Source organism: Phoca vitulina, unplaced genomic scaffold (assembly GCF_004348235.1).
Source record: "Phoca vitulina isolate PV1807 unplaced genomic scaffold, GSC_HSeal_1.0 scaffold30, whole genome shotgun sequence".
NCBI classification, from domain to species: domain Eukaryota; kingdom Metazoa; phylum Chordata; class Mammalia; order Carnivora; family Phocidae; genus Phoca; species Phoca vitulina.
The window spans coordinates 18,294,583-18,320,691 of record NW_022589733.1 but is presented as its reverse complement, the minus strand read 5'-3'; the positions used below and the strand labels follow the sequence as shown (position 1 = coordinate 18,320,691).

Sequence of the window (26,109 nt, the reverse complement as noted above, 5' to 3'; positions counted from 1 at the left end):
GGATTGCATTGACTTTTGGGGTCAATTTGGAGAGTATTCGCAATACTCTTTATCTTAACAATATTAAGTCTTCCAATCCATGAACACATGATGTCTTTCCATTTATTTGTGTCTTCTCTAATTTAATTTCCTTTAGCACTGTTTTATAGTTTTTAGTGTAGGAGTCTTGCTTCCTTGGCTAAATTTATTCCTAAGTATTTTACTTGTTTGATGCTATATTATAAATGGAATTATTTTTTTAATTTCCTCTTTAGATTGTTCAGTGTTAGTGTATAGAAACATCTGTTTTGTGTGTGTTGATCTTATATCCTGTAACAGCTTTCTGTGAACTGTTGGGGATTTTTTATAAGATCTTTTTAAGATTTTTTATTTTTTACAAGATCATGTCATCTGCAAATAGAGATAGATTTACTTATCCTTTTCTTATTTGAATGCCTTTTATTTCTTTTTATTGACTGATTGCTCTAGCTAGGACTTCCAGTGCAATGTTGAATAGTAGTGGTGAAAGGTGGGCATACTTGTTTTATTCTAATCTTAGGGGAAAAGCTTTCAGCCTCTCACCATTGGGTTTTCATAAATAGCCTTTATCATGTTGAGAAAGTTCTTTTTTATTCCTACTTTTCTGTGTGCTTGTATAATGAAGGAGTGTTGAATTTTGTTTTTTCCTGGATCAATTGAGATGATCATATAAGTGTTTTTCCTTAGTTCTATTAATGTGGTTTATTATATTGGTTGATTTTCTTAATGTTGAACCACCCTTGCCTTCATGGGATAAATCCCGCTTGGTCATGGTGTGTAATCCTTTTAATACATTGTTGGATTTGGTTTGCTACAATTTTGTTGAGGATTTTTGCATCTATAAAGTATATTGGTCTGTAATTTCCTTTTCTTTTGATGTCTTCTTGGTGGCTTTTTGATTGCCATTTCAGGGTCTACGCCATCTTGGGCTTGCATCTGGGTACAGCACATTTGTAACAGTATCCAGACATTATTCTGCCAAGGATTGAAGTCTCTAGGTCAGACCAGGGAAGGATCTTAGGAGCCCTTTAGTCCAACCTCTCCTCTTCTGATAGGGAACTTGAGATGTGGGGTGAAATCCGAGACCCACAGTCCTGAATTAGGCTGGAGTGTCTGAGACTTCAAGAGTCTGGGATGTTGTCTCTGGAGCCCTGCTGCAAAGTGTTCCTGTCACTTTAAAACTCTTCAGGAGCTTCTCTTCGGGAGGCAGGAAGGGAGTGTCAAATGTTGCCAAAGAGGTTCCCAGTGTAGGGTGTAGAGTGCTCCAGGCTGTCTCTCAGGACTGGATGGGTGATAACAGCAAAGTGTGTTCTCCTCACCCCAGGCCTTATTGTATGTCTCTGGAGGGTTTGAGACTCCAGAGGTCTGGTTTCTAAGGTCCTGTCCTCTGTTCACTACCAGACCTGTCTTGGGTCATGGAAGAATCTCCAGTCAGTTGGAGATGTGCTGAGCCAGTGTCACTGTGCTGAGCAGGAGGGTTTTCTGGGTGTGTGCTCTGGGTTGCGCTTGGGACTTACCTGGTACTATGTGAGCCAGAGCTCCAGCTCCTCTACTGAGCAGGAATTTTGACAATTTCCTGCCGTTTCTGAAGGTGTGCTCTTCCCATACAGCCTCTGCCCTCCTGTCAAAGCTCAGGGAAGTGGGTGTACTGAGGAGCTGACTATGAAAACCAGGTCCCCCACTGTGTCCCTCTGGCACTGAAATGTTGCCCTGGGACAAGCCAGGGAGAGTCTGATGGGTGAGAGCCAACAACCTCCTCAGTGTGTGGTCATCAGCTGGCTCTGGAAAATGATTTTTCTGTGACTATCAAAGGAATTGTAGAAAATCTGGAAAACCGAAGAGAAAAAAGAAGAATCCAAGCTGACTATGCTCACATCTCCGCGTGACTGCGGGGTTTCAGCAGACTGTTGCTTTTGTGGGAGAGTCAGCAGAGGCGGGTGGAGGGCAGCATGGGCCCCAGAAACCACCAGTCCATTTTCATTGTAGGTCATTTTCCAGGGCCCCAGTTTGCCTCTGCTGCCTGCAGGATATGGTGACAGCTTGAGGGCGGACCTGGCTGTGTGGTCAGCTGAGGGCGGACCTGGCTGTGTGGTCAGCTGAGGGTCTTGCCAGAGCTGCTGCTCATCCTCTGTCCTGCTCTCCAGCTTGGCCAGACTGTGCTCGCTTGTGGCCCTTTTCTCTCTGGAGCCCCACAGAGAGACGGAGTTGCTCTTCTAGCTCTAGCTTGTGTTGTGGTTTTGGCAGTGAAGTAGAAACTGAGAAGGTAGAGGCCAACTGGTCTCACTGCCGTGAAGAACTTATCATCTGTTGTCCCTCTACACTTACTGGCTGTCCCACCTCTATGACAAATGGTATTCTCCATTTTGCTGCCGTATGGAAGAAAGGAGTAAATCAGATGGCTTTATCCTACTTTCAGTCATGATGTGGAGTAATAACTTTACCCCCAAGCTCCTCAGATATATCCTGCTGCTTGAAAAGAAAGCCCTAGTGGAGATGCTAAATATAGGGGAGGTAAGCTCTGTCTACTCCAGTTATCTGCTTAGGGAGTGAGAACCCCAGTGGCCTCCCTCCCAGGTGACCAAGGTAGCTCGTACCTGTTAGTGTTCTAGCATTGTCTGACACATTACCAAGAAGGAAGCAAATGCTCACCTCCTTTTTCCTCGGCAATCCCCAGTAAACAGGCCCTTGTTTTTAGAAGTCCCAAGATCTAGGCCTTCAAAAATGTCCTATTTTGGGGTGCCTGGGTGGCTCAGTCGGTCAAGTATCTGCCTTCAGCTCAGGTCATGATCCCAGGGTCCTGGGATCGAGCCCCATGTTGGGCTCAGGGAGCCTGCTTCTCACTCTCCCTCTGCCTCTTCCCCTGCTTGTGCTTTCTCTCTCTTTTCCTCAAATAAAATAAATAAAATCTTTTTAAAAAAATGGCCTATCTTACCTGATTCCAATGCTAGAAAAGCCTCTAGTGCATGAACTAAAGCACAGTGGAGTTGTCCAGTGTCCACCAGCAGCCCTCCCAGCACCGTGCCCAGGATCTTGTTCAATGGCTACCCTGAAGCCTCTCTGGACTGATTGTGGTAGCTGAGGAACAGTCTCTGACAAGCTGATTTGGGCATATGGTGAACTCAGTGGCAGGGGTGAGATTTGTATCTGGGCTTGTCTGGTACATTTGCTCTGATACAGGTTTGTTTTTTGTTCTGCTGTTTGCACACAGTGTAAATGCTAAGGTTGGAATAGAGCTGGAGAAAGGCTACTACTGATAGGCCAAGCACTTGGGCTCCAAAGTTTGCAAGTGGGTCTCAGAGAATTGCCCTTTCTGTGGTGACTGGTTGTGCTGGGCTGTGTCCAGGGCAGCTCCTCCCCCTTGCATAAGTTCACTGTGTTCTATTTTTTTTTTTTTTTTTTTAAAGATTTTATTTATTTCCTTGACAGAGAGAGACACAGCGAGAGAGGGAACACAAGCAGGGGGAGTGGGAGAGGGAGAAGCAGGCTTCCCGCCGAGCGGGGAGCCCGATGTGAGGCTCGATCCCAGGACCCTGAGATCATGACCTGAGCCGAAGGCAGACGCTTAACGACTGAGCCACCCAGGCGCCCAAGTTCACTGTGTTCTAAAGAGCACTTGGCTCAGGGGCGCCTGGCTGGCTCAGTCAGTAGAGCATGCGACTCTCTTGACTTCGGGGTTGTAAGTTCGAGCCCCACATTGGGTGTAGAGATTACTTAAAGATAAAATCTTTAAAAAAAAAAAGAGCATTTGGCTCTCTGTGCCTTGCCATCCTCACTGCTTCTGTCCTTGTCCAGCCCTGTCATCTTCCACTGGGATGATTTGGGTAGCCTCTAGTTTTGCCTCTTCAATCCGTTTTACAAATATCAGTGGTTTGATCAGCTGCACCCTTTTCTAAATCCTTTCTGCAGCTTCCTTTTGACCTTCCATGAAGTTCAAACTCCTTAAGCTAGCATGCAAGCTGTGCATGAATAGCCAGTTTCCTGCACCAGCTTTGGCTCTTTTTAGGTCTGCCCAAGCTGTGACCCAGCCACGCTAATTTCTCTTCATTCCTTGATTTTGGGGCTGCGTTCTTGCCACTACGCCTCAGTACATTCTGCTGCTTCTGCATGGAATGTACTCCTTTTTCTCCCCTCACTGCTTACCAGGTCTTGGCTCAGCCTTCACTTCCTTTGGGAATCCCCAATTCAGTGCACTCTGAATCTTTGGCTTGCCCCTCACTTGCCACTGGAAACTGTCAGAGTACAGGGACTAAATTCAGGCCCCTATCCTTGTGTCCCCAGCACCATATTGGGCACAGAAGATCTTTATGGAGTGGGTGAATGATCTCAAGGGCCTCTATAAAAAGAAACTTATCACACCTGTTTTTACTGAATTACTCAACTTTAGCAAGGATTCAACAGCTCCTAACAACCCATTCGTTTTGAGATGCCACCAGAGATCCACAGAGGAGAGGTAATGGCAGTGCTGCTTAGAAGCACAGATACTTCTGTATGTATCCAGGAGAACATATGTGGATTTGGGATTTTCATTATGCTCTTTCCTTATTGTTTTACCCCATTCTTGTCAGCCTGTCAGAGAGCTGGGACCATATGAGTCTGAGACCCGGCAAAGCACTACATGTGTCCTTTGTTGGTGATTGAGAGGGAACCTCAGGCCTCAGATTTTTCATGAGTAGATGGAGAAATAGACTTCCCCTATGCCTGTAAGTCACTAGCTTTGTGAGTGTAGGTCATTTAATCTCACTGCTGAAGTCCAGTGTCTGCAAGAGGGGAGAATAGTACTGGGGGTGTTGTGACTGAGTTCAGAGCTCACTTAACCTATCATGTAGCTCTGTTATGATTTCATACCAGCTAGAAACTTAGGTTCCCTTGAAATGTGGCTGGGAAAGACCCTGTGACTTGGGTGATAAAGTTCACCAGACCGTGAGTGGATGAACGCTAGGGGTTTGTTGAATGTTCATTATGTGCCCAGCACTGCTGTGGCTCTGTGCTTTTCCTCTGAGGGCTGGGGGCTCCTTCCTATAGCTCCTGCATCCTGAGGTAGGCAACAGGCCTTGCATCAGTTCTGTCCATTGTAGCATAAGACATAGGATTTGAGCCTGTAAACTTAGGCTCCTTCTCTTGTGTTTGGATGATTTGGGGGATTGGTCTTTGGGGGATATCAGAACTGAATAAACGCATAGCCACATGCTGGATTTTTGGCCAGAGATGGCACCGCTGAAAGAATGAACAGGTGAAGGTATTGTCTCCCTGGACCCTAAATCCCCAAGCTTGAAGAGAGGAAAAGATTTTATGTAATAACAAATATTATAGCTGATGATAGTGAACTTGAACCTTTTTTGGGGAAGAGGGGCAGTTGCATTGATATATATTCATTTATTTATTGTGGTAAAACATACATAACATAAAATCTACCGTTTGAATCATTCTTAAGTGTACAGTTCAGTGTCATTAAGTACATTCACATTGTTGTACAACCATCACCACCGTCCATCTCCAGAGCTTTTTCGTCTTCCCAAACTGAAACTGTCCCCATTAAACAGTAACTCCTGTTTCTCCCCCTAGGCCCTGGCAAACACCATTTTACTTTCTGTTTTTATGAATTTGACTACTCTAGATACCTTGTGTAAGTGGAATCAAGCCAAATTTGTCTTTAAAAAAAAAAAAAGATTTTATTTATTTGGCAGAGAGAGAGAGAGCGCACAAGCAGGGAGAGCAGCAGGCAGAGGGAGAGGGAGAAGCAGGCTCCCCGTTGACCAGGGAGCCCAGACGTGGGGCTTGATCCCAGGACCCTGGGATCATGACCTGAGCCAAAGGCAGACGCTTAACCAACTGAGCCACCCAGGCGCCCCTTGTCTTTTCTTTTTTTTTTTTTTAAGATTTTACTTATTTATTACAGAGGGAGAGAGAGAACGAGAGAGCATGAGGGGGGTAGGGTCAGAGGGAGAAGCAGACTTCCCACTGAACAGGGAGCCTGATGTGGGACTTGATCCCAGGACCCTGGGATCATGACCGGAGCCGAAGGCAGACGCTCAATCAACTGAGCCACCCAGGCACCCCCCCCCCTTTTTTTTTTTTAATTTGAGAGAGAGAGAAAGAGAGTGTGAGCACGAGCACGGGGAGGGGCAAGCAGACTCCCCTGAGCGGGGAGCCCTATGCTGGGCTCCATTCCATCCTGAGATGACCTGAGCTGAAGTCAGATACCTAACTAACTGAGCCACCCAGGTGCCCCCAGAATTTGTCTTTTTGTGACTGACTTATTTCTCTTAGTATAATGTCTTCAAGGTTCATCCATGTTGTAGTATATGTCAAAATTTCCTTCCTTTTTTTTTTTTAAAAAGTTGTATTTATTATTTTTTAAGATTTTATTTATTTATTTGACAGAGAGAGACACAGCGAGAGAGGGAGCACAAGCAGGGGGAGTGAGAGAGGGAGAAGCAGGCTTCATGCTGAGTAGGGAGCCTGACGCAGGGCTCGATCCCAGGACCCTGGGATCATGACCCGAGCCGAAGGCAGACGCTTAACGACTGAGCCACCCAGTCGTCCCCAAAAAGTTATATTTAAGTAATCTTTATACCCAACGTGGGGCTTGAACTCACAACTCCAAGAGTTACATGCTGTTCCAACTGAGCCAGCCAGGCGCCCCATAGTTTCTTCCTTTTTAAGGCTGAGTAATATTCCATTGTGTATATATGTCACATTCGGTTTATCCATTCATCCATTCAGCAGTAGACACTTGGTTTGGTTTGCTTTCACCTTTTGGCTATTGTGAATAATGCTGCTATGAACATGAGTGTACAGATACCTGTTCAACTCCCTGTTTTCAGTTCTTTTGGGTATATACCTGGAAGTGGAATTGCTGGATCATGTGGTAATTCTTTGTTAAAAATTAAGCATTTTAAAAACATAGTGTAATTTTTTAAGATTTTATTTATTTATTTGAGAGAGAGAGAGCATGAATGGGGGGAGGAGCAGAGGGAGAGGTGAGCATGGAGCCTGTTACAGGGCTTGATTCATGACCCCAAGATCATGACCTGAGCCGAAATCAAGAGTTGGATGCTTAACTGACTGAGCCACCCAGGCACCCCAACATAGTTTAATTTTTTAAACTTAGAATTACTATATGATTAACTGCCATACTGATTTCCACAGCTGCTGTACCACCGATGCACAAGGGTTCTAATCTTCATATCCTCACCAACACTTGTTATTTTCTGTTTTCTGTTGTTTGTTTGTCCTAAAGGGTATGAAGTTGTATCTCATTGTGGTTTTGATCTACATTTCCTTAGTGATTAGTGATGCTGAACATCTTTTCATGTGCTTATTAGCCATTTGTCTCTTTTTTGGAGAAATAACTATTCAAGTCCCTGCCCATTTTTAATAGGTTTTCTGTTTGGTTTTGTTTTTTGTTGAGTTGTAAGAGATCTTTGAATATCCTGGATATTAAACCCTTATCACATATATGATTTGCACATATTTTCTCCTATACCATGGGTTGCTTTTCACTGTGTTGATGGTGTCCTTTGAGATACAAAAGTTTAAGATTTTGATGTAGTTTTTTTCTTTTGTTGCCTGTGCTTTGAGTGTAATATTCAAAAAATCATTGCCAATTCCAATGTAAATCTTTTCTCCTATGTTTTCTTCTAAGAGTTTTACAGTTTTAGGTCTTTGTTTATTTGATCTGTTTTAAGTTAATTTTGCATATGGTGTATGGTAAGGGCCCAACTTCATTCTTCTGCATGTAGATATCCAGTTGTCCCAGCACCATTTGTTGAGATTGTCATTTTCCAATTGAATGGTCTTAGCATCTTTGTCAAAATCAGTTGACCACATATGGGAGGGTATATTTCTGTGTTCTCTGTTGTGTTACTGTGGTCTGTATGTCTGTCTCTATGCCAGTACCAACACTGTTTTGATTATCACAGCTTTGTGGAAAGTTTTGAAATCACCAAGTGTTAGTCCTCCAACTTTTTTTCATCTTTTTCAAGGTTGTTTTGGCGATTCATTGTCCCTTGAGATTCCATATGGATAGCATTAAATCTGTGTATTGCACTGGGTAGTATTGGCATCATAACAATATTAAGTTTTCCAGTTGTGAACACAGATGTCTTTCCATTTATTTATGTTTTCTTTAATTTCTTTCAGCAATATTTTATAGTTTTTAGTGTACAAGTCTTTTGTCTCCTTGGTCAAGTTTATTCCTAAGTATTTTATTCCTTTTTAATTTTTTAAGATTTATTTATTTATTTTAGAGAGGGGAGGGGCAGGGGGAGAGGGAGAGAGAAAGTCAAGCCGACTGATCATGGAACCCGATGCAGGACTAGATCTTATTACCCTGAGATCACAACCTGAGCTAAAACCAAGAATTGGATGTCTAACTGACTGAGCCACCCTGGCACCCTGATATTTTCTTCTTCTTCTTCTTCTTCTTTTTTTTTAAGATTTTATTTATTTAAGAGAGAGAGAGAGAGCGTGAGTGCACCAGCGAGGGGGAGGGTCAGAGGGAGAAAGAGAAGCAGACTTCCCACCAAGCAGGGAGCCCGACATGGTGCTTAATCCCAGGACCCCAGGATCCTGACCTGAGCTGAAGGCAGACGCTTAACTAACTGAGTCACCAAGGTGCCCCCCCCCGTATTTTATTCTTTATAATGCTATTATAAATTGAATTATTTTAATTTCCTTTTTCATTGTTCACTGTTAGTGTATAGAAAATCAACTGCTTTTCATTTGTTGATTTTGTATCCTTCAACTTTGCTGAATTTATTTATTCTAATAGCATTTTAGGGTTTTCTACATATAGGATCATGTCATCTGTGGAAGAGAGAGTTTTACCTATTTTCCAATTTGGGTGCCTTTTATTTTTCTTGTCTAATTGCTTCGGCTAGAACTTTTAATACTCTGTTGAATAGAGTGGCAAACACAGGCATCTTTGTCTTGTTTCTGATCTTAGGAAAAGTTTTTCAGTCTTTCACCCTTGGGTATGATGTTAGCTGTGGGCTTATCATATATGGCTTTTATTATGTTGAGACAGTTGTCTTTTATTCCTACTTTGTTGAGTATGACTGAGATGTAACTTAACATACCATACAATTCCCCCACTTAAAGTGTACAATTCAATGTTTTTTAGTATATTCATGGGGTCCTTATAGCTTTTTTACTCTCTGCTTATCTCAGACTGGTTGGATAATAGTTTTCAAGTGCATAAAGACATGCTGGAAGGTAGAAGGCTGTGAGTTTTTGTAATTTTATAACATCATACTTTTGGAAGAGATAGTGTCACCCATTGTTAGAAGAGTTGGGACTCATTTCTTTTGAACACTGACTCAACTCCAATTTCATATGAATATGCAACTTAGGCTCCTGTGGGGTTGCTCCCTGTATCATTGACACCTGCAGGTGACATGGCATCCAAGTGTGGGTATTGGATCTCCTCTGGGTGCTCTACCCTTAGCTCATCCACTTGGGTTCACAAGTTGACCCTAGGGTTTATGTAAAGGCTCCCAGGCCATCCACTGGTAAACACTATCCCACCTATGGGGTAGAGAGTTTATAAGAAGGTGTTGAGGGCTAGCTGCTGGAGGTGGAAAAGGCTTCCCCTGTGTAGAAGCCTAAGCAACTTGTGTTTGAGTACATGTGCTTATTAGTTCCTCATTCCCATGGAAATTTATGGAATTAGACCCCTGTTGCTGGTGGCCAAGCTGCTTGACCTTCCCTATTTGCATTAACCTTAAGTGGTTAAGGGTCGTCCGGGAAACATGCGCTCTAAACACAAACCCTCATCTTAGTGTCAGGAAACCTGTATGCTAGGGTGGGATCACATGTGGTATTGGGCAGAGACTCAGGCCCCTCCAAACAGGGCAGGATGAGTGGGCTGACATCCAAGTCACGGAAACCCCTGGCTATGTTGTACATGACTATGTTGATTGATGACTGCAGAGCAGTTGAGGTTGTTTGCTGCTTGGTCAGCCGAGACATTAAGAGAATGGAGACCAGCTTTTGGCAGCCTCTACCATGTGAAGTAAGGAAGCTGATTATTTGGGCTGCTGTTTTTCTGGGAAAAAGTGCAGGTTTTAATCTAATGGGAATCCTGCCAGCAGGCTTACACTGCTTCTGCCCCTGATGCTTCTTCAAGGTCCATTTTTGGCAGGAGGTCGCAGGCAGTTTTGAACCTTGCAAGTCCGTCTTTGAAGTGCTGTTCCTTTCCCTTCCCTCTTTCCCCTAACTCCTGCAGGCCAAGTTATCAGGGTCATGTGTTGGTGTCTTCCTGGTTCCTGCCAGCATGATGGGGTAGCTGGTTTCAGAGGAAGATGTGTGGGTCAGAGCCTTCCTTCCTTGTCTGATCCTTTATTTGGATGGTAGAGGCTGCTGCCCCAAAACACAGTGGCACAGCCAGCCAGACAAGGGCAAAGGGGCATTTACTATAGATTAAGGACTTGCAGAGACAGGAGCACCATGTTGTGGGAACTCAGGTAGTGTTAGGAAACAGGTATGTAGGTTCATGGAGCATGTCGGGGGGAAAAAAAGAAATAATCCAAGATGGGGAAATGTATGTGGAAGTGTTCCTTGCAGAATCATTTACAACAGGGAACAATTGGAATGTAAATGTGCAGCCACTTGGGAATGGTCAAAAGAAGGCAACCCTATGTAATTACTTTAAAAAACATTTTTGTGTGGGGGTACCTGGGTGGCTCAGTCAGTTAAGCGTCTGCTTTCGGCTCAGGTCATGATCCCAGGGTCCTGGGATGAAATCCCGCATCCGGCTCCCTGCTCAGGGAGTCGGCTTCTCTCTCTCCCTCTACCCCTCCCCCCGGTTGTGCTCTCTCTTTTTCTCTCTCACGCTCTCTCTTTCTCTGTCAAATAAATAAAATCTTTAAAAAAAAATGTTTAAAATGGGCCTGGATTAGAGATGTAAAGTACAGCATAGAGGATATAGCTGTAGTTTTTCCATGTCTTGGTCCTTGGTGAAGAGTGGCTTGTCCCTGTGAGCTTGATCTTGCATTGTTCTGCCAAGTACTACTTAGGATTCAGCTACTTACTTTAGGTACTTCTTGAGGATAGATTCCGCTGCCTTAGCCGGAGCCAGAAACCGAGGACTGGAAGCAGTGATTTCAGGAAACTTTAGTCCGAAACTGAAGTTCCTGGTTACAGACTCTACCTCTTGTTTCTCCAGCTACTTGAGGCATTGAGATGATTTTCATTAGAAAATCAAAATGTGAAGGCTCTCCAAGAACCACTAGTGTGTTAAGAATCTCTATATTCATTGTTTTTCCTGTTTTTCTTTTACCAAGAAATATTTTAGAAGGGAGATGCATAATCATTTGCTAACCAAAAATTTTTTGTGTGTGATTTTTTGAAGGTACATGGGAATAGGACTCTCAGCTCAAGGCGTCAACATGAACAGACTTCCTGGTGAGTCACCGGTTAAGAGAATATTTGTTCTGCTTTTCTGATCCATTCTGTGATGAGAATCATGGCGGCAGCCAAGAGGCTGGAGGGAATTTTGCTGACTACCTTACCTAAAGCCAGGCCATTGGGTGGAAGATCCTAAAACATGGCCATGCTGGAATGGTATGGGCTTCCATTCCAAAAATTCATTGGAATTTGAACTGTTTGCAGTCAAAACCAACCTTAGCTTGCTCCTAGTGGAGATAGGCCTTAGTAGCCCTTACTCCCATTGGCCTTTGACCAGCCTGGGACTCCGGCATATATGGAGAAGAAGGCTCCTGCCAACCCTGGCTTCTCTGTTACTTCACCATTATTAACCATCAGTCTTTAAGTGGCCTCCCATTTGGAACGTGGTCGAGGTGATTTTTTAATAAATAGGAAGTGTGCGAGACTTGGGTTGGCAGTCAGCAACCTCAGATTTGTGGAATCTCTGGACCCTGCAGATGGTCCTCTGCTACAACCCAGGCACCCTTTCAGCCGCTTTCTGCCCAGTGGCTCATGCCCAGTCTTGGGCTGTGTACAGTTGAAGGGATAGAAGCCTCCACCAGAAGCTGGTGAGTTCCAGAAGATGGTCCTAAGTCCATTTCTCCCTTCAGTGGCCTAAGTGACATGGTGCAAGGTGCCCTGGCACCACCATGAAGGCAGGCAAAGTCCCTGTGTTTTTGCCCTGGCTCTCTCTACTTTTTGTGCCTCAGACACAGAGAAGGCAGCTGGCTTTTCCAAAGAGAGCAGCACTTAAACGTTACATCTTTTCTCATCTATGCTTAATATCAGTCACAGATTTTCTTTTCTTTTTATTTATTTATTTGACAGACAGAGAGAGAGAGAGCACAAGCAGGTAGAGTAACAGGTAGAGGGAGAGGGAGACGCAGGCCTCCCGCTGAGCAGGGAGCCCGATACGGGGCTCGATTCCAGGACCCTGGGATCATGACCTGAGCTGAAGGCAGTTGCTTAACCAGCTGAACCACCCAGGTGCCCCTCAGATTTTTTTTTTCTGATTGACTAATTTCAAGTACTTGAAATCTAGACTTGCTCAGGATTCAACTAATTGTCAGGAGTCTGAAAATTTTCAACTTTGATCTGAGTGAAAACTGGCCTTTAGTTATTAATCAGGGTATGTGTGGTATGTTTGGCTTCTTCATGTAGCATGTGGCTGTAATCTTTTTTTTTTTTTTAATATTTTATTTATTTATTTATTTGAGAGCGAGAGAGAATGCCTGCAACAGGGAGAAGGGACAGAGGGGGAAGAAGAGGGACAAGGGGCTCGATCTCAAAACCCTGAGATCATGACCTGAGCCGAAATCGAGTCGGCAGCTTAATGAGCTGAGCCACCCAGGTGCCCCTTAATCTTTTTCTTACTTCAAATGTGTTCTTTGAACTTTTGCACTGCTTTGGTGGCAGAGGAAAGAGGCTTATTATATAGAAGTAACTATTATAATCTGTTATTAACTGTCACTTTAAGCAACCCTGAACATTGGTTAAATGAATTTTTGTTAATCCACAGAAAAGAATACTATGCAGCCATGAAGAGAATGAGGAGGTTCTTTAGGTACTGATTTGGAGTAATCTCTAGGATATATTGTTAAGTGGAAAATATAAGGCATAGAACAGTGTATAATATGCTACCAAATGTACAAAAATAAAAAAGGCAAAATGAGCATATCTGTACCTGCTTGTACATGCATGGAATATCTTTGGAAAGCTACAGAAAAACTTGGGAAGGGACAGGGTGGCTAGGGATAGGACTGGGAAGGAGATTTTTCACTTTCAAAGTTTTCACATTTTCTTTCTTGTGAACATATTATTTGTTTAAAAAGTATAAATAGAATTAAAACAAAATAAACAAAAGCCAATGCCTTGTATCAAGGAGTCCTCACATCTGTCTTTCAGGTGGATTTGGAATATAGCCTTTTACCATGTGCTTGGCTTGGTATTCTAAGTTCCACATACTCATCCTTCTTTAGTAAGAACCGTTTTTTGCATGGCTCATTTGGTTTGATATCCATAGAGTGGAGCAGATGAAGTGGGAGGGGGAGGTTCAAGGTCTACCTGGGCTGACCTGAATCTCTTTGAGATGGAGCCATGTGGAGCTGGCCAGATCTGTTTGCCTCGTTCATAAGATGGGGTTTTGACCCCCTCCGGGCCAGTTGGAGGGCAGCTGCTGGTCATGTGCTTTGATGTCGTGAATGTAACATTGTAGGGAAGTCCATGTGGGGCCCTTGCGCAGTCAGATCCTGTCCAGGCCCAGATGTGGGCCTGTAGGAGAAGGGGCTTGGAGACAGTGGATGAGGTGTTAGTTCCCACACTAACGTATCAGGAGAGTTGGCACTTTTTTTTACATCCTGAGTGGTGTGTCTCTTGTTCAGCAGGAGAAAGGGGCCTCTGTGGGTATCATGCCTGTTTTCATTTCACTCTGCCTGCCAGCTCTGAGGGCTTTCCTTTCTGCCATATCTGATAATCTCCCTGATTATTCCTTAAGGTAGAAACTAGGAATCAGATTGCAGCTAGATAGAGATTCTCCCTAGGAAGAATGGATGCGTCTGGCTTTCCCAGGTTACAGGGCTGGCTGAATGGCTGGGAAGACCTAGCACAGGACAGATGTAGGGGTAGAGGGGAGACATTCCTCTTAGGAATGATGGTGGGCCTGTTACTGTTCATCCCAATGCTGGATTTGGAAGATCAGAATCCCCTTCGGCACTTTCCATTTTCTGGGGTTGCTTTTTTTGGTATGTGTGTGGGAGGCTTAATGAGCATACGTTCTCCAAAACTGAAAGTATCATCATTCATAAAGAGTTGGACCTGAAGCTATAAGCATGTATTCCACTGGGGACATGAGATGGAGGATGGCAGCTGCTAAAGCCTTTCTGGTTGTTGCTTCTGATTTCCAAGAGACCCTTGGTTGTGATGAAGGCTGTTGGGACTGTTTGGATATATGGTTGTGGGAGGTGAGTGATGATGGTGGCCTAGGCTGGGTGTAGAATTTGAGACTTTGGTGTTACAACTTCAGATAAGATGTTTGAGCACTGGTGTATCTTCTTGATAGATACTGTTGTGTTTCATGGAAAGTGGTGGTTGGGGTGGTGGTTGGTTACTGTGGCTTTACAGGGGTGTTTCAGCCTGGTGTTGAGAGACATATAGGAGTTTGCCAGGTGGGTCTGGTGGTGGTACAATAAGGCCTGTGAGTAGATCTCTAAGTTGTCTAGTGTGATGGGTTGGCTTCCTGGGGACAGTCAGGATGACCCAGTTGAAGGAAGAGTCTTATATTCCATGTCAAGGGGCCAGGACTTCTTTATTTAAGCAGTGGGGATTGCAGGAGTGTTTTGAACATAGGCAAAATGTGATCAGATTTGCTAATAAGTAACTAGTTCAAGAGTGAACTAGTGTAGAGGAGGCTAAGATGGGCTGCCTGGGCAGTAAGAATTGTAAGAGCTTAGGCGTGTGATATAACTTCAGAAGGTGGTAGATTTTGCTTAAAAAAAGGACTCCCTTTCCTTATTCTGAAATATTTAACTAGCAGCATTTAATCATAAGTGGACAGTTATATTTATAAGTGCCTTATGGGTGTATATTGAGATAACTCAGCATATCTTGTTTAGTTGAGAAGAGTCCTACTTGGTCATTGGGTGGGTTCCTTATTTTCACGGCTGTACATGTAGATTACTTTTGATTTGTAAGTTTAGAAAAATTTATCAGCGAATCTATCAGAGCCAGTTGGTCTTTTGGGGAGGACATCTTTTGAAGACTTTCCTTTCCTCTCTTATTAGCTTGTTCAGGTAACTTCTTTCTTACGGCATCACTTTCAGTATATTCTGTTTTGGCCATCTGATTCTCTTTATAGGAAAATGGCTATGATTAATATTATCCAAAACCTAAAAAGGGGCTCCTGGCTGGCTCAGTTAGTAGGGCACATGACTCTTGATTTCGGGGTCATGAGTTCAAGCCTCATGTGGGGTGTAGAGATTACTTAAATCAATAAAACTTCTTTTTAAAAAGATTTATTTCTTTATTTGAGAGAGAGAGGGAGAGAGAGCGTGTGGGGGAGGGACACGAGAGGGAGCGGGAGAGCATCTTAAACAGACTCTGCTGAGCAGACCATAAGATTCACCCCTTTAAAGTGTACATTTCGGTGGTTTTAGTGTAGTCACAGAGTTGTGCTACCATCACCTCTATCTAGTTCCAGAACATTTTCATCACCCCAAAGAGAAACCCCATACCCATTAGCAGTAATTCCCTGATTCTCTTTCCCTGTAGCCCCTGAAAACCACTAATCTACTTTCTGTCTCCATGGATTTTCCTTTTCTGGACATTTCATATCAGTGGAGTCATATAACAGGTGACCTTTTTTTTTTTAAAAAAAAGATTTTATTTATTTATTTGACAGAGAGACACAGAGAGAGAGGGAACACAAGCAGGGGGAGTGGGAGAGGGAGAAGCAGGCTCCCCGCAGAGCAGGGACCTTGATGCAGGGCTCGATCCCAGGACCCTGGGATCATGACCTGAGCTGAAGGCAGACGCTTAACCGACTGAGCCACCCAGGCGCCCCCACAGGTGGCCTTTTGTGTATGGCTTCTTTTACTTAGCATACGGTTCTTGAAGTTCATCTAAGTTGTAGTGTGTATCAGAACTTCATTCCTTCTTATGGCCAAATAATATTCTATAATATGGATATATCACATTTTGCTTATCCATGTGTCTGTTGATGAATATTTGGATTTTTTAAATGAATATTTGGCTTGTTTCTCCTTTTTGGCTGTTATGATTTATGCTATAAACATTTGTGTACAAGTTTTTGTGTGGACATATGTTTCATTTCATTTGATTATATACTTAAGGAGTGGAATTGCTGGGTCATGTGGTAACAACTTTTATTTAGGGTTTTGATCCATTTAATTTTTGTTTATGGTGTGAGGTAAGGATCCAACTTCATTCATTTGCATGTGGCTATCCAATTGCCCTAGCATTAGTTGTTGAAAAGACCATTCTTTCCTTACTGAATGATCTTGGTACCTTTGTTGAAAATCATTTGAGCCAGAGATGTATGGATTTTTTTTCTGGATTCTCAGTTCTATTCCATTGATCTATATATTTGTCCTTGCCTGTACTATACTGTCTTGATTACTGTTGCTTTGTAGTAAGTTTTGAAATCGGAAGTGTGAGTCGTTCAACTTTTTTCTTCTTTTTCAGGATTGTTCTGACTCTTCTGGTTCCCTTGCAATTCCATATGAATTTTAGAATCAGCTTGTTAATTACTATAAAGAAGTCAGCTGGGATTTTGATTGGATTGCACTGAATCTATAGATCAGTTTGGGAAGTATTGCCATCCTAATAATGTTAAACTTTCTGATCCATGAACGTGAAGTGTTTTTCCATTTGTTTAGATCTTCTTTAATTTGCTTCAACAATATTTTCTAATTTTCAGATCATAAATATTACATTTCTTTTGTCAAATTTATTCCTAAGTGTTTTATTCTTTTAGATACTACTGTGAATGGAATTGCTTTCTTAATTTCATTTTTAGGTTGTTCATTGCAAGTGTATAAAATGTAATTGATTTTTGTATATTGATCTTGTGTTATCTTTTTGTATGATGCTAGATTCAGTTTGCTAGTATTTTGTTGAAGATTTTTGCTTCTACTTTTATTTCCTTTGCCCTTTGGTTTATTTCCCCCCATACTCTTAAGTATAGGTTTGTCATTGTATTTTAATTTTCTCACTAATAAAGATAGAATTTTATTGTTAGATATTTTTTCTTTTTTTTAAAGATTTTATTTTTATTTATTTGACAGAGCGCACAAGCAGGGGGAGCAGGCAGAGGGAGAGGGAGAAGCAGGCTCACTGAGCAGGGAGCCCAATGTGAGGCTCCATCCCAGGACCCTGGCATCATGACCTGAGCCGAAGGCAGATGCTTAAGGACTGAGCCACCCAGATGCCCCGTTAGATATTTTTTTCTAAGTACTTACTTCTCACAAAATTTTTTTTTTTAAGATTTTATTTATTTATTTGAGAGAAAGATAGCAAAAGAGCACAAGTAGGGGGAGCGGCAGTCAGAGGGAGAGGGAGAAGCAGTCTTCCCCGCTGAGCAAGGAGCCTGTTGCGGGGCTCGATCCCAGGACCCTGGGATCATGACCTGAGCCAAAGGCAGACACTTAAGCGACTGAGCCACCCATATGCCCCTCACAAATTTTTTTTAAATTAATTAATTTATTGGAGAGAGAGGAGAGAGAGGAGAGAGAGAGCGTGTTGAGGAGGGGCAGAGGGAGAGAGAGTCTTAAGTAGACCCCATGCTGAGCGTGGAGCCTGACGTGGGGCTCAGTCTCACAACCCTGAGATCATGACCTGATCCGAAACCAAGAGACAGACACCTTAACCAACTACACCACCCAGGCACCCCCTCTTACAAATTTTTATATACTGTTTTAGTTTGAGCTTTTCATTTTAAGATAGTTATTACATTCTTTATTCTTGATTTTCTTCCTGACCCAGGTTGTGTTCAAGACAGTAGAGTGCTCTGTAATTTTCACATGATTGCGCACTATTTAATTTTTGTGTAATTGGCTGAGCCTGACCTTATTCCATCATGATCAGGAATATGATGTGGCCTACCTTTTAAAAAATTTGCCTAATGCTGATTTATACTTCAGCACATCAGGTTTTGTGAAATACGTAGGTACAGAGTTTGTTCCCAGTGTGCCATAGAGTTTCCTATACATTTGTTTTTTCTTATTCATTTACATATCAATCTATTTTATGAATTTGTTACCAGAAGGTAAAAGAAATTTTGAAAATAATGTTACCTGCAACCTTGTGCCTAAGGGCTGAGGGCTTCAGGTTGGAGGGCTTAAGCAGCTGTGGGTCTGATGGTTGGTGCTGGGTCAGGAAGACAGTGGGTAGGGTATTGCAGGGAGCCACTGAGGGATTTAAGCAGGGGTGTGATCGGCCCAGGTTGGAGGGGGCAGGGGCAGGAGCAGGTGCAAGGAGGCCAATTAGGAGACTGTCTCAGTGGCCCAGAAGAACATGGTGGTATCTTGGATTAGAGAGATGGGGAGGAGGACAGGCCCTGTGGGAGTAATTCATCTGGCTTGGTGTCTTCAGAATAGTGGGTGAACAGACTGCAAACTACTAGTGTTGTGCTTTCAGGATTTTGCTGATAGTTTGTTTCAAGAATTCTTTTATTAATAAAGTAGCCTGGTGATAGCCATTTTTGATGCCAAGTCTCAGTGTCGTTCAGAGCAAGTAGCAGAGTGCAAATCGAACAGCCCTTGTCTGAGTCGGTCTAAGAAAAAGGTAACTTCGGAAGTCCAGCCTTGGCCTGCCCAGGTGCTGCTGTCAAGAAGTACCTGGTCTTTGGCTCTAATATATTCCTGCCTTTCATGAGTCCTTGGAAGAAAAGCTTATGAGGAAGGGGAGGCCCAAGTGTAGAACTGAAGCCCCTTTTCTTATAGTTCCTGATCTGGTTGAGTGAAACCAGTAAGAACAGATGATGGACTTGACTGAGAGAGAGCCTCCACCCCTCTCTCTCTGAAGTAAGTACTTCTTGACTGTAGGAGATAACCTCTGTCTTACACACACACACACACACACTCTGTCTCAGTCTCTCTCTCTCTCTCTCTCCCTCCCCCCCTTCCTTTCTCCTCTACCCTGGGCTCCTTGCTTCTCTGGCTGCCTGTGTCTTGTTCCGGATTAGAACTTACAAGAGCTGAGTGAAGTGGGTGTGGAGGCAGTAGAGGCAGTTCTCTCTTTCTTTGAGGGGCCCAGAGACTCTCTGGCCTATGAATGGTTGACTGTACTTTGCCAAGGCCTGAAAGTGCAGTTGAAGGGCAGCTAGTGACCCATCCAGGCAATTAGACAACTCACCTCTTTGTCTCCACTCTGTCTTTGAGCAGGTCACACCTCCAGAAACCTCAGTGCTTTGTTGAAGGTCCAGCACACAGTGAACCTGCTTGCTCCAAACTAAGTTTATCTGACTGCAAAACCCAGATCCTCATGCTTTCCTTGTGTCCACTGACAGTCGCTGTTCACCCTGGCCCCCAGGTGGCACACTTCAGAGTAATCTTCGCCCTGTCCCTTTCCTCATCTCTTGGTTCTGCCACTCCCCAAGTGTGTCTTTAATCTGGCCCCCTTCTGTATCCTCACTGTCATTGCCTCCCCATTGGGCTCTTTCCATGGCCTCCTGATTCATCTCTCTACCTCAGGCCTCTGCTCTTCACTTCCTGTCCCTTGCCCGTTTTGTGTTTCTGACCCCTCTGCCAGGGATACAGTCCTGTGAGCCTTGCTCAGCATCTTCTGCCCCTCCTGCCCTCCACACAGGCTGCACACCAGCATGTTTGTGAGGCCCCAGATACGCTGCAAACATACCCCGCTCTGCCCCTTGATAGATCCCTTCTTGCTGTGGGGGTGTCCTTCCTGCTTGTGTCCCCCTGTGCAGTACTGCCTGATCCTTTTAGCCCTGACCACATTTCTGTGATGACGCTTACCTCCCTGCCTCGTGGGACTCCTTCATATTTACCGAACAGTGTTCTCGCTGGGACTTGGGCCACATCTTTTTATCACCACTCTCCCAGAGTGAGCACAAATGCACTCGGGCTGTTCCTGCATCTTGCTGGGCTCTGCCTCAGCACCGTGGCTTCTGTAAGCCAAGTGTGGTTCTGGAACCAGTCTTGAGTCAGGTCCCTGCTGGCCTGCAGCCTGCCTTTGGCTGGGAGAAGCCTTTATTTGGAGCTTAGCCTCCCTACTCTGCCCTAACTATTGCGGCACTGATTGTGCATGGGGGCTCTGCCCCCACCTTCTACCTATAAGAGGAGTGACTATCCCCCCTTCTCTGTATGTTAGGGCTCAGTGTCGTTGAATCAACTATGGGCTCACATTTAGTCATGTGAGGAAGCAGATCTTTAGGGTTGTGGTCAGCTTGTGGAGCAGTATGCAGTCAGTGGTTGAGAGCATGGACTCTGGAGACACACCATCTGCATTTGCATCCTGGCAGCTTTGTTACCTGAGGTAAGTTATGTAACTGCTCTGTGCCTCTCTTTTCCCCATCTGTAAAATGGAAACAATACTAGTTTGCAACTCACATATGGAATGGTTATGAGAATTTAGTGAGTTCCTGTGAAGTGCTTAGAATAGTGCCTGATAAAAAAAAGCGTACATATATGTTAGCTTTTGTTGGAATTGAGAAAAAGTATTTTTTCCTACCTGAGGAAGGATGTACCTATACATTTGAAGTTCTTAAGTAAATAAGTAAGTAAGTAAGTAAATAAATAAATACAGTTCTTTTATGAATGTTTGTATAACAGAGTGGAGTTAGGTGTAATTGGAACTACATTTTCTTTCCAGTGCTTGTGTTTTCTGTATCTGAGTAGCCATGTTAGTACATGTTAACCGGAGTTGAATTATGGAGGATGAAGATGGCATAGCAAATAAAGTCAGGATATTGATGTTTCAAGTGTTCTCGTGTACTGGCTCAGCACAGCCGTCTTTGCCTCTAGGGCTGTCGGGAGTAGGGATAGCCACTCTCGGGGTCTCACTTGGTCCCGGGAGCAGACGATAACAGAGTACCTTTGGTATGAGACTGGTAGTCAGACTTTCCCAGGAACATATGGGCACGTCTCAGCTTGCATGGTCAGAAGTTTCTGCATGGTCAGAAGTTTTGATGTTTACCTTTTGTAAGATGTTTTTGGCCTCCATTAAATGTGAAACCAAGGAACACATGTGGTCCAAAATAAGAATGTCAGAATTTTTGGGCAAATGGCTTGAAAGCAGGGCAGGATAATCTACAGGCAGGTGAGTTCCTGCAGCCCGGCCCTCCCGTTGTTGATTTGGCAGCAAGTAGCATGGGCTGCGATCCCTGGATTGAGGAAGCAGGGAGGAAAAGCCAGGGGCATGGCTAGAGAGAGGGTTTTGGGCTTCTCCAAATCTTGGGTGCTTTGAAGGGGTTGAGGATAGGACAGATCTTCCTTTTGTGCCTTGTGCCTCAGAGAGGGCCAGGAAGACTCAGGCTGTGTTGATAGGTAGCCCCATGTGCATCAGAGCTGGGTAGCTGATAATTTTCTCCTTGCCATTTCTGAGCAGGAGGCAGCTGTTCTGGTGTGCCGTATATTACCTTAATTACTACAACCCCTCCAAGGAGAACCCTTGAGGCTTACTTACTTCACACTGTTGGAAAAGAAGCAGCTCCACAGCTGGGCACTGGGGGTTGGGAGGGTGCGTATCTCCTGAAGCAGATGGCACCTCGCAACTAGGCCCTGGTAGGGGGGTGGGAGGGTAGTAGGGGAACTGTCTGCCTGCTCCCACAGGATGGTCATGTTCAAGTGAACATCTTTTCCTCCCCCTAGAGCTTACCTTAACTAAGCCTACCCTGAATGGTCTGTTAGGAGCATGCCCCCGGGAATGTTTGTGTCCCGATCTCGTGGCTGGGGCCTGCTTCTGCTGGGTGGGACAGATCTGCAAATAGCCGATATTTCACATTTGCATGTGCCGTGTGAGAGGAAGAGCAGATAGCAGAGATGAGGGCAGAACGTGGGTGTTTATGCCAGGTTCACGAGTGCCGAGGCTAGCGCCCGTCAGTGTGGCAGGCACTGACGATAAACCCTCATAACTTGCAGTGTAAGGTGTCTGCTCAGTGCAAATACCAATAGCAGGTGGCTTTGCACAGTGAATGTCTTAAAGTTTACTGGCATGTAGGTGGGTTTCCAGTACTCTGGAAATGCTCTTTGTCGGTACCCACTAAGCAGGCACTGCTTCTGTCCCACTCCATGTAGTGTGAAGACCCTTGTTCCCCCCAGCTGGTGAGCCCCGTTCATGTCCACCTATAAACACCACTGTCTTTGGATATCTTTCACCCCAGGATCTACAGGGCTTCACAGGAGTCTGCCAGGGGGCTGCTCAGCCCCTCCATGAGTCCGGTTGGGTGAATTGAGTCATCAGGGCCCCACTGGGAATCTGGGTGTACCTGCTCCTAACCATGGCAGAGCGCCTGGAAACAGGCCTCAGCAACACTGGTGTGATTGTAGGCCCCATACAAGCCTCCCAAGTGAGTGCCGGCTTAGGCTGGTAAAGGGAAGAAGCCGACTGGTGATGGCCTTGCAGTTCACGCTTATAAAGTGCCTCAAAGTAGCCCTGTCTAGAAAAGGCAGGCAGTCAGGAGATTCTCTGAAGCTGCTGGAGCAGCTGCCCAGGACCAGAGTCGTGGGAAGAATAGGTTGGGGTTTGTGTGCCTGGTGCTGCCCAGCCCCTCACTGCCTTGCTCAGTCTGTTCTTTCTCTGTCTGAGATATCCTTGGGAAATGACCTGGCTGGGAGTGGAGGGGTAGATACCCGGGTTCCACTGGGAAGTCCAGAGCAGAGGGTGGTTTGGCAGTTGGGGCCCAAGAGCCAGGTAGCTGTTCAAAATCCCTGGTGGTTCCCATGGTAGTTAATGGTGCTGGTGCTGCAGGACCCACCGTCGTCCCTGCTGCGGGGCTTGTTTCATGTTTCTGCCTCCGGGCTACTCCTCCCTGGGTCTGCAGTGCCCTGGGCCCCGTGGCCAGCCAAGTCCTGGTCCTTTCCTGTGGGCCTCTTCCCTCAGCCACAGGGAGACCTGTATTACCATAACATACCACCATAACATATCAGGGCTGCTTGGCAGCCTTTTGAAGTGAGGCAACTCTGTCAGGCATGGAAATTATTATTCCTGGTCCTGAGATTTCTTGTCTGCAGTATCCTATTTTCTTCTTCCAAATACCAGCTCCCACCTCTGTAGCCAGAGGTAAAAATTCTGGATTTAAGACTATTTTGCAGGACAGGTTAAGTCTTTTGAGGTAAGAGGTTTCATCAACAGCAGAAGGGCCAGTTCTGAAACCTGAGTTTGTCAGTCTCTGAAAACAGAGATTCTCAAGTGTTCTCTGGTATGGTTGGAGGCTGGGGCCACCTCAGGGTGGAGCTGAGTGGGGACTAGTTACTGCTCAGTTCCTTGCTTCCCTAGTGCTGGGCAGAAGTCTGTATCTAGGTGTCCTGGAAATACTGCACCACCATGCCTGGGCCTCCTTTTGGGAAGGGTTTTGTGCATGCCCATCTTCGGGGTCTGGCAGTATGTACAAAGTCACAGGCTCCTACACTACCAGGGGTCACCCATCCACTGACTTTTCCCAGAGGTTCAAAAGGAGCTCACTGGAGACAAGGAAAAGGCGAACCCAACTCTAGAGGAGAGATACCAAGGCCTAGAAGCTGAGGTTGCCCCTCAGTTTTGTGGGACAGTGCCACCCCTTTCCTTAGCTTGATTCAGCATGGATGACAGACCCAGTCTGTCTTATGGGAGCCTGAGGTATAGGCGGGTAGCTCTGTTAAATATGGCACATGCTACTTGAGCCATGTCCTACCCAGACCTAGCTAGACTCCTCCTGGCTTCCCTGTGCTCCCCTGGCCATCAGGTATCTATTTCTTTTGGGGCAGGGAAGGAGTATGACTCATGGAGGCCCCTTTTATGCAGGTGCTGGCTCTACACCCCCTGGCCTTGCCTATGGTTTCAAGCTGACACCCGCTCCCATCTCAGTGTAGGGCCTGGATCCCCCTGTGAGGGCAGGCTCCACCTGGTGTCAGTTCCTGGTGTCACCAACTACCTGTAGAGCCTTTTTCTCCTGCCCTCCTTACCTTGGCTTCCATGCTGAGCAGACTCCCAGGGTACCCTTGACCCCTTTTGCTTGGAGCTGCCAGAGGCATAGCCTTAGGGTTGTATAGATCCTGTTCCTTGGTCCCAGGGGTTCTGAGAGTTTGGGGTAGCAGCCATGTGAGTAGTATGATAGGCCTTCTCTGATGCCACCCGGCTGCAGCTGCTGAGTGAAAAGTTCTCTTTTGCTTTCCCATTATCCATTGTTGAGCTGCTCCAGGCAGTGGGTCCTATCAGATTTTTTAAGATATTTGAGGTTTGGGAAGAAACATTTATCTGATGCATTTCCAGGGAGGGATGGCTCTGAGTAAGTGGCCATCCTTGAGAAGCAGCCCTGCCAGGAGGTCTCCCAGGACACATGTGTTCTCTCCATAGCAACCTCAGGCTCATTAATCACCCTGACCAAACTAGCCTAGCACCTTCCCTCCATAGCCAATCTCACAAGTGACATTTTGAGAGCCACTGGGCATGGCTGCTGAGCTCTGTCAAGTGCTCTGAAGGCCAGGTGGCCTCCCCAGGAAACTGGGGACAAGCAAGAGTGGAGCAGGCCAGGGACTGCCATTGGTGAGCTGTTAGTTAGGAGAGGTGGGTGGTCCACCCTTGCTTGCTCCCTCGGGGATAAAGGAAACAGGAAGTCTCAAGTGCCCAGGATTGACCTTGAAGCTGGTGTTAGAAATGGAGAGGGAAGGGAAACTCGAGGGTGAGTACTTCCTGCGGGCTGTTCTTCCATAGCCATTCTCGTTTAATCCTCTCATCAACCCTGAAAGAATTCACTCGTGAAAATTCAGAGGGCCAGGTGACAGAACTGAGATTCAAACTCAAGTCTGTCTAGTCCCAAAGCTCAACGGTGACTGGGACCCATTTGTTGGGGAGAGATGGCTGGCTTGGTGGCATGGAAGCCAAGGCTTAGGCTAGCTTTGTGAGGTATGGGCTGGACTCTTTATGCTGGTCAGTCGTGGGCCAGGGCCAGAAGCTAATGGGCAAGCACAGCACCAGGCCCCTTCCCAGGTTCTGTGCTAATGTGGTGATGATGCAGAAATCTTTGTACTTGGCAGTAGGAGTCCTCTCCGTTCCTAGCTCCCTGGGACTGAGGCCCCCGACATGTCCTGGCGGATGGAAGTTGCATGGGGTGGGCTCCTGGAGCAATCATACTGGAGTCCCTGGCACGCCCATGGGAGTCTCCTTCCTCCAGGGCACTGTGACCTGGGATGGCATCCAGGAGTGCCAAGATGATGAACCATTTCCTTTCCTCAGCCACCCCCACACTTCTGTGATGGTGACTTCCCTTCTGAGTGATAATGGAAGGGGAAGTAGGTGGTGCCAGAGCATCTGAAGTGGGCACCTAGGGCCTCCTGGCCTGAATAAAACTCGGCTTCCCCTTACATCATTGGCATCTGATAGGTGTCTGACGTGGCAGGCTTTTCTGTGTGGGTGCCAGGCTGGCTACCCATTCGTTCTCTCTGGGAGTGACAAAGCTTAATCTCTTTGGAGAGGGAAGAATAGTTAGTTGGGTGGCATTTCTGTCAGAGTGTTGTCCCCATTGTGCAGTCCCAGCCATCCTCTGACTCAGAACCACCTGGACCTGACTTCCTACAGGGCCTGACCCAGGCAGCTGTGTCCCCTTGTTTCCTTCTGGCCCTCACATCCCACTGTCCTCTCAGACAGCTGGATTCAGCCCTATGGTAAGGGCGACAACTCTCATTCCTGGGCCTATCACTCCAGCCTCACACCAGGCACACCCAGAGGGGGCGATTGCTCCTGCTACCAACTTAGAAAGTGCTGACTTTGGCTGCAGGGGTTCTCTTTGGAGTTCTCTTCTGAAGCAGAGGGTGGTGGGGCTAGAGGGGAGGCTTACCCAGGCAGAGGTGTGGTAGTCACCATAGCTGCTGGACCCTCTTAATGGGAAAGGGGACTTAGAACCATGGATTCTTCCAGAGCTGGCAGAGATATTTGTATCAGCTGCCTTGTTTCATAGAAGAGCAAATGCTCAGAGAAGGTGAATGACTTACCCAG

At 45.5% G+C, this 26,109-nt stretch overlaps 1 protein-coding gene across 1 annotated transcript in view; it reads left to right on the top strand.

The window, feature by feature from the left end:
* The window catches only part of RANBP10 (RAN binding protein 10), a 69,656-nt gene that overhangs the window by 16,625 nt on the left and 26,922 nt on the right, over positions 1–26,109 (top strand). Inside the window, exon 3 of the mRNA XM_032424238.1 lies at positions 11,372–11,424. Coding sequence (XP_032280129.1) covers positions 11,372–11,424 — 53 coding nt within the window. The remainder of the gene's footprint in view (positions 1–11,371; positions 11,425–26,109) is intronic.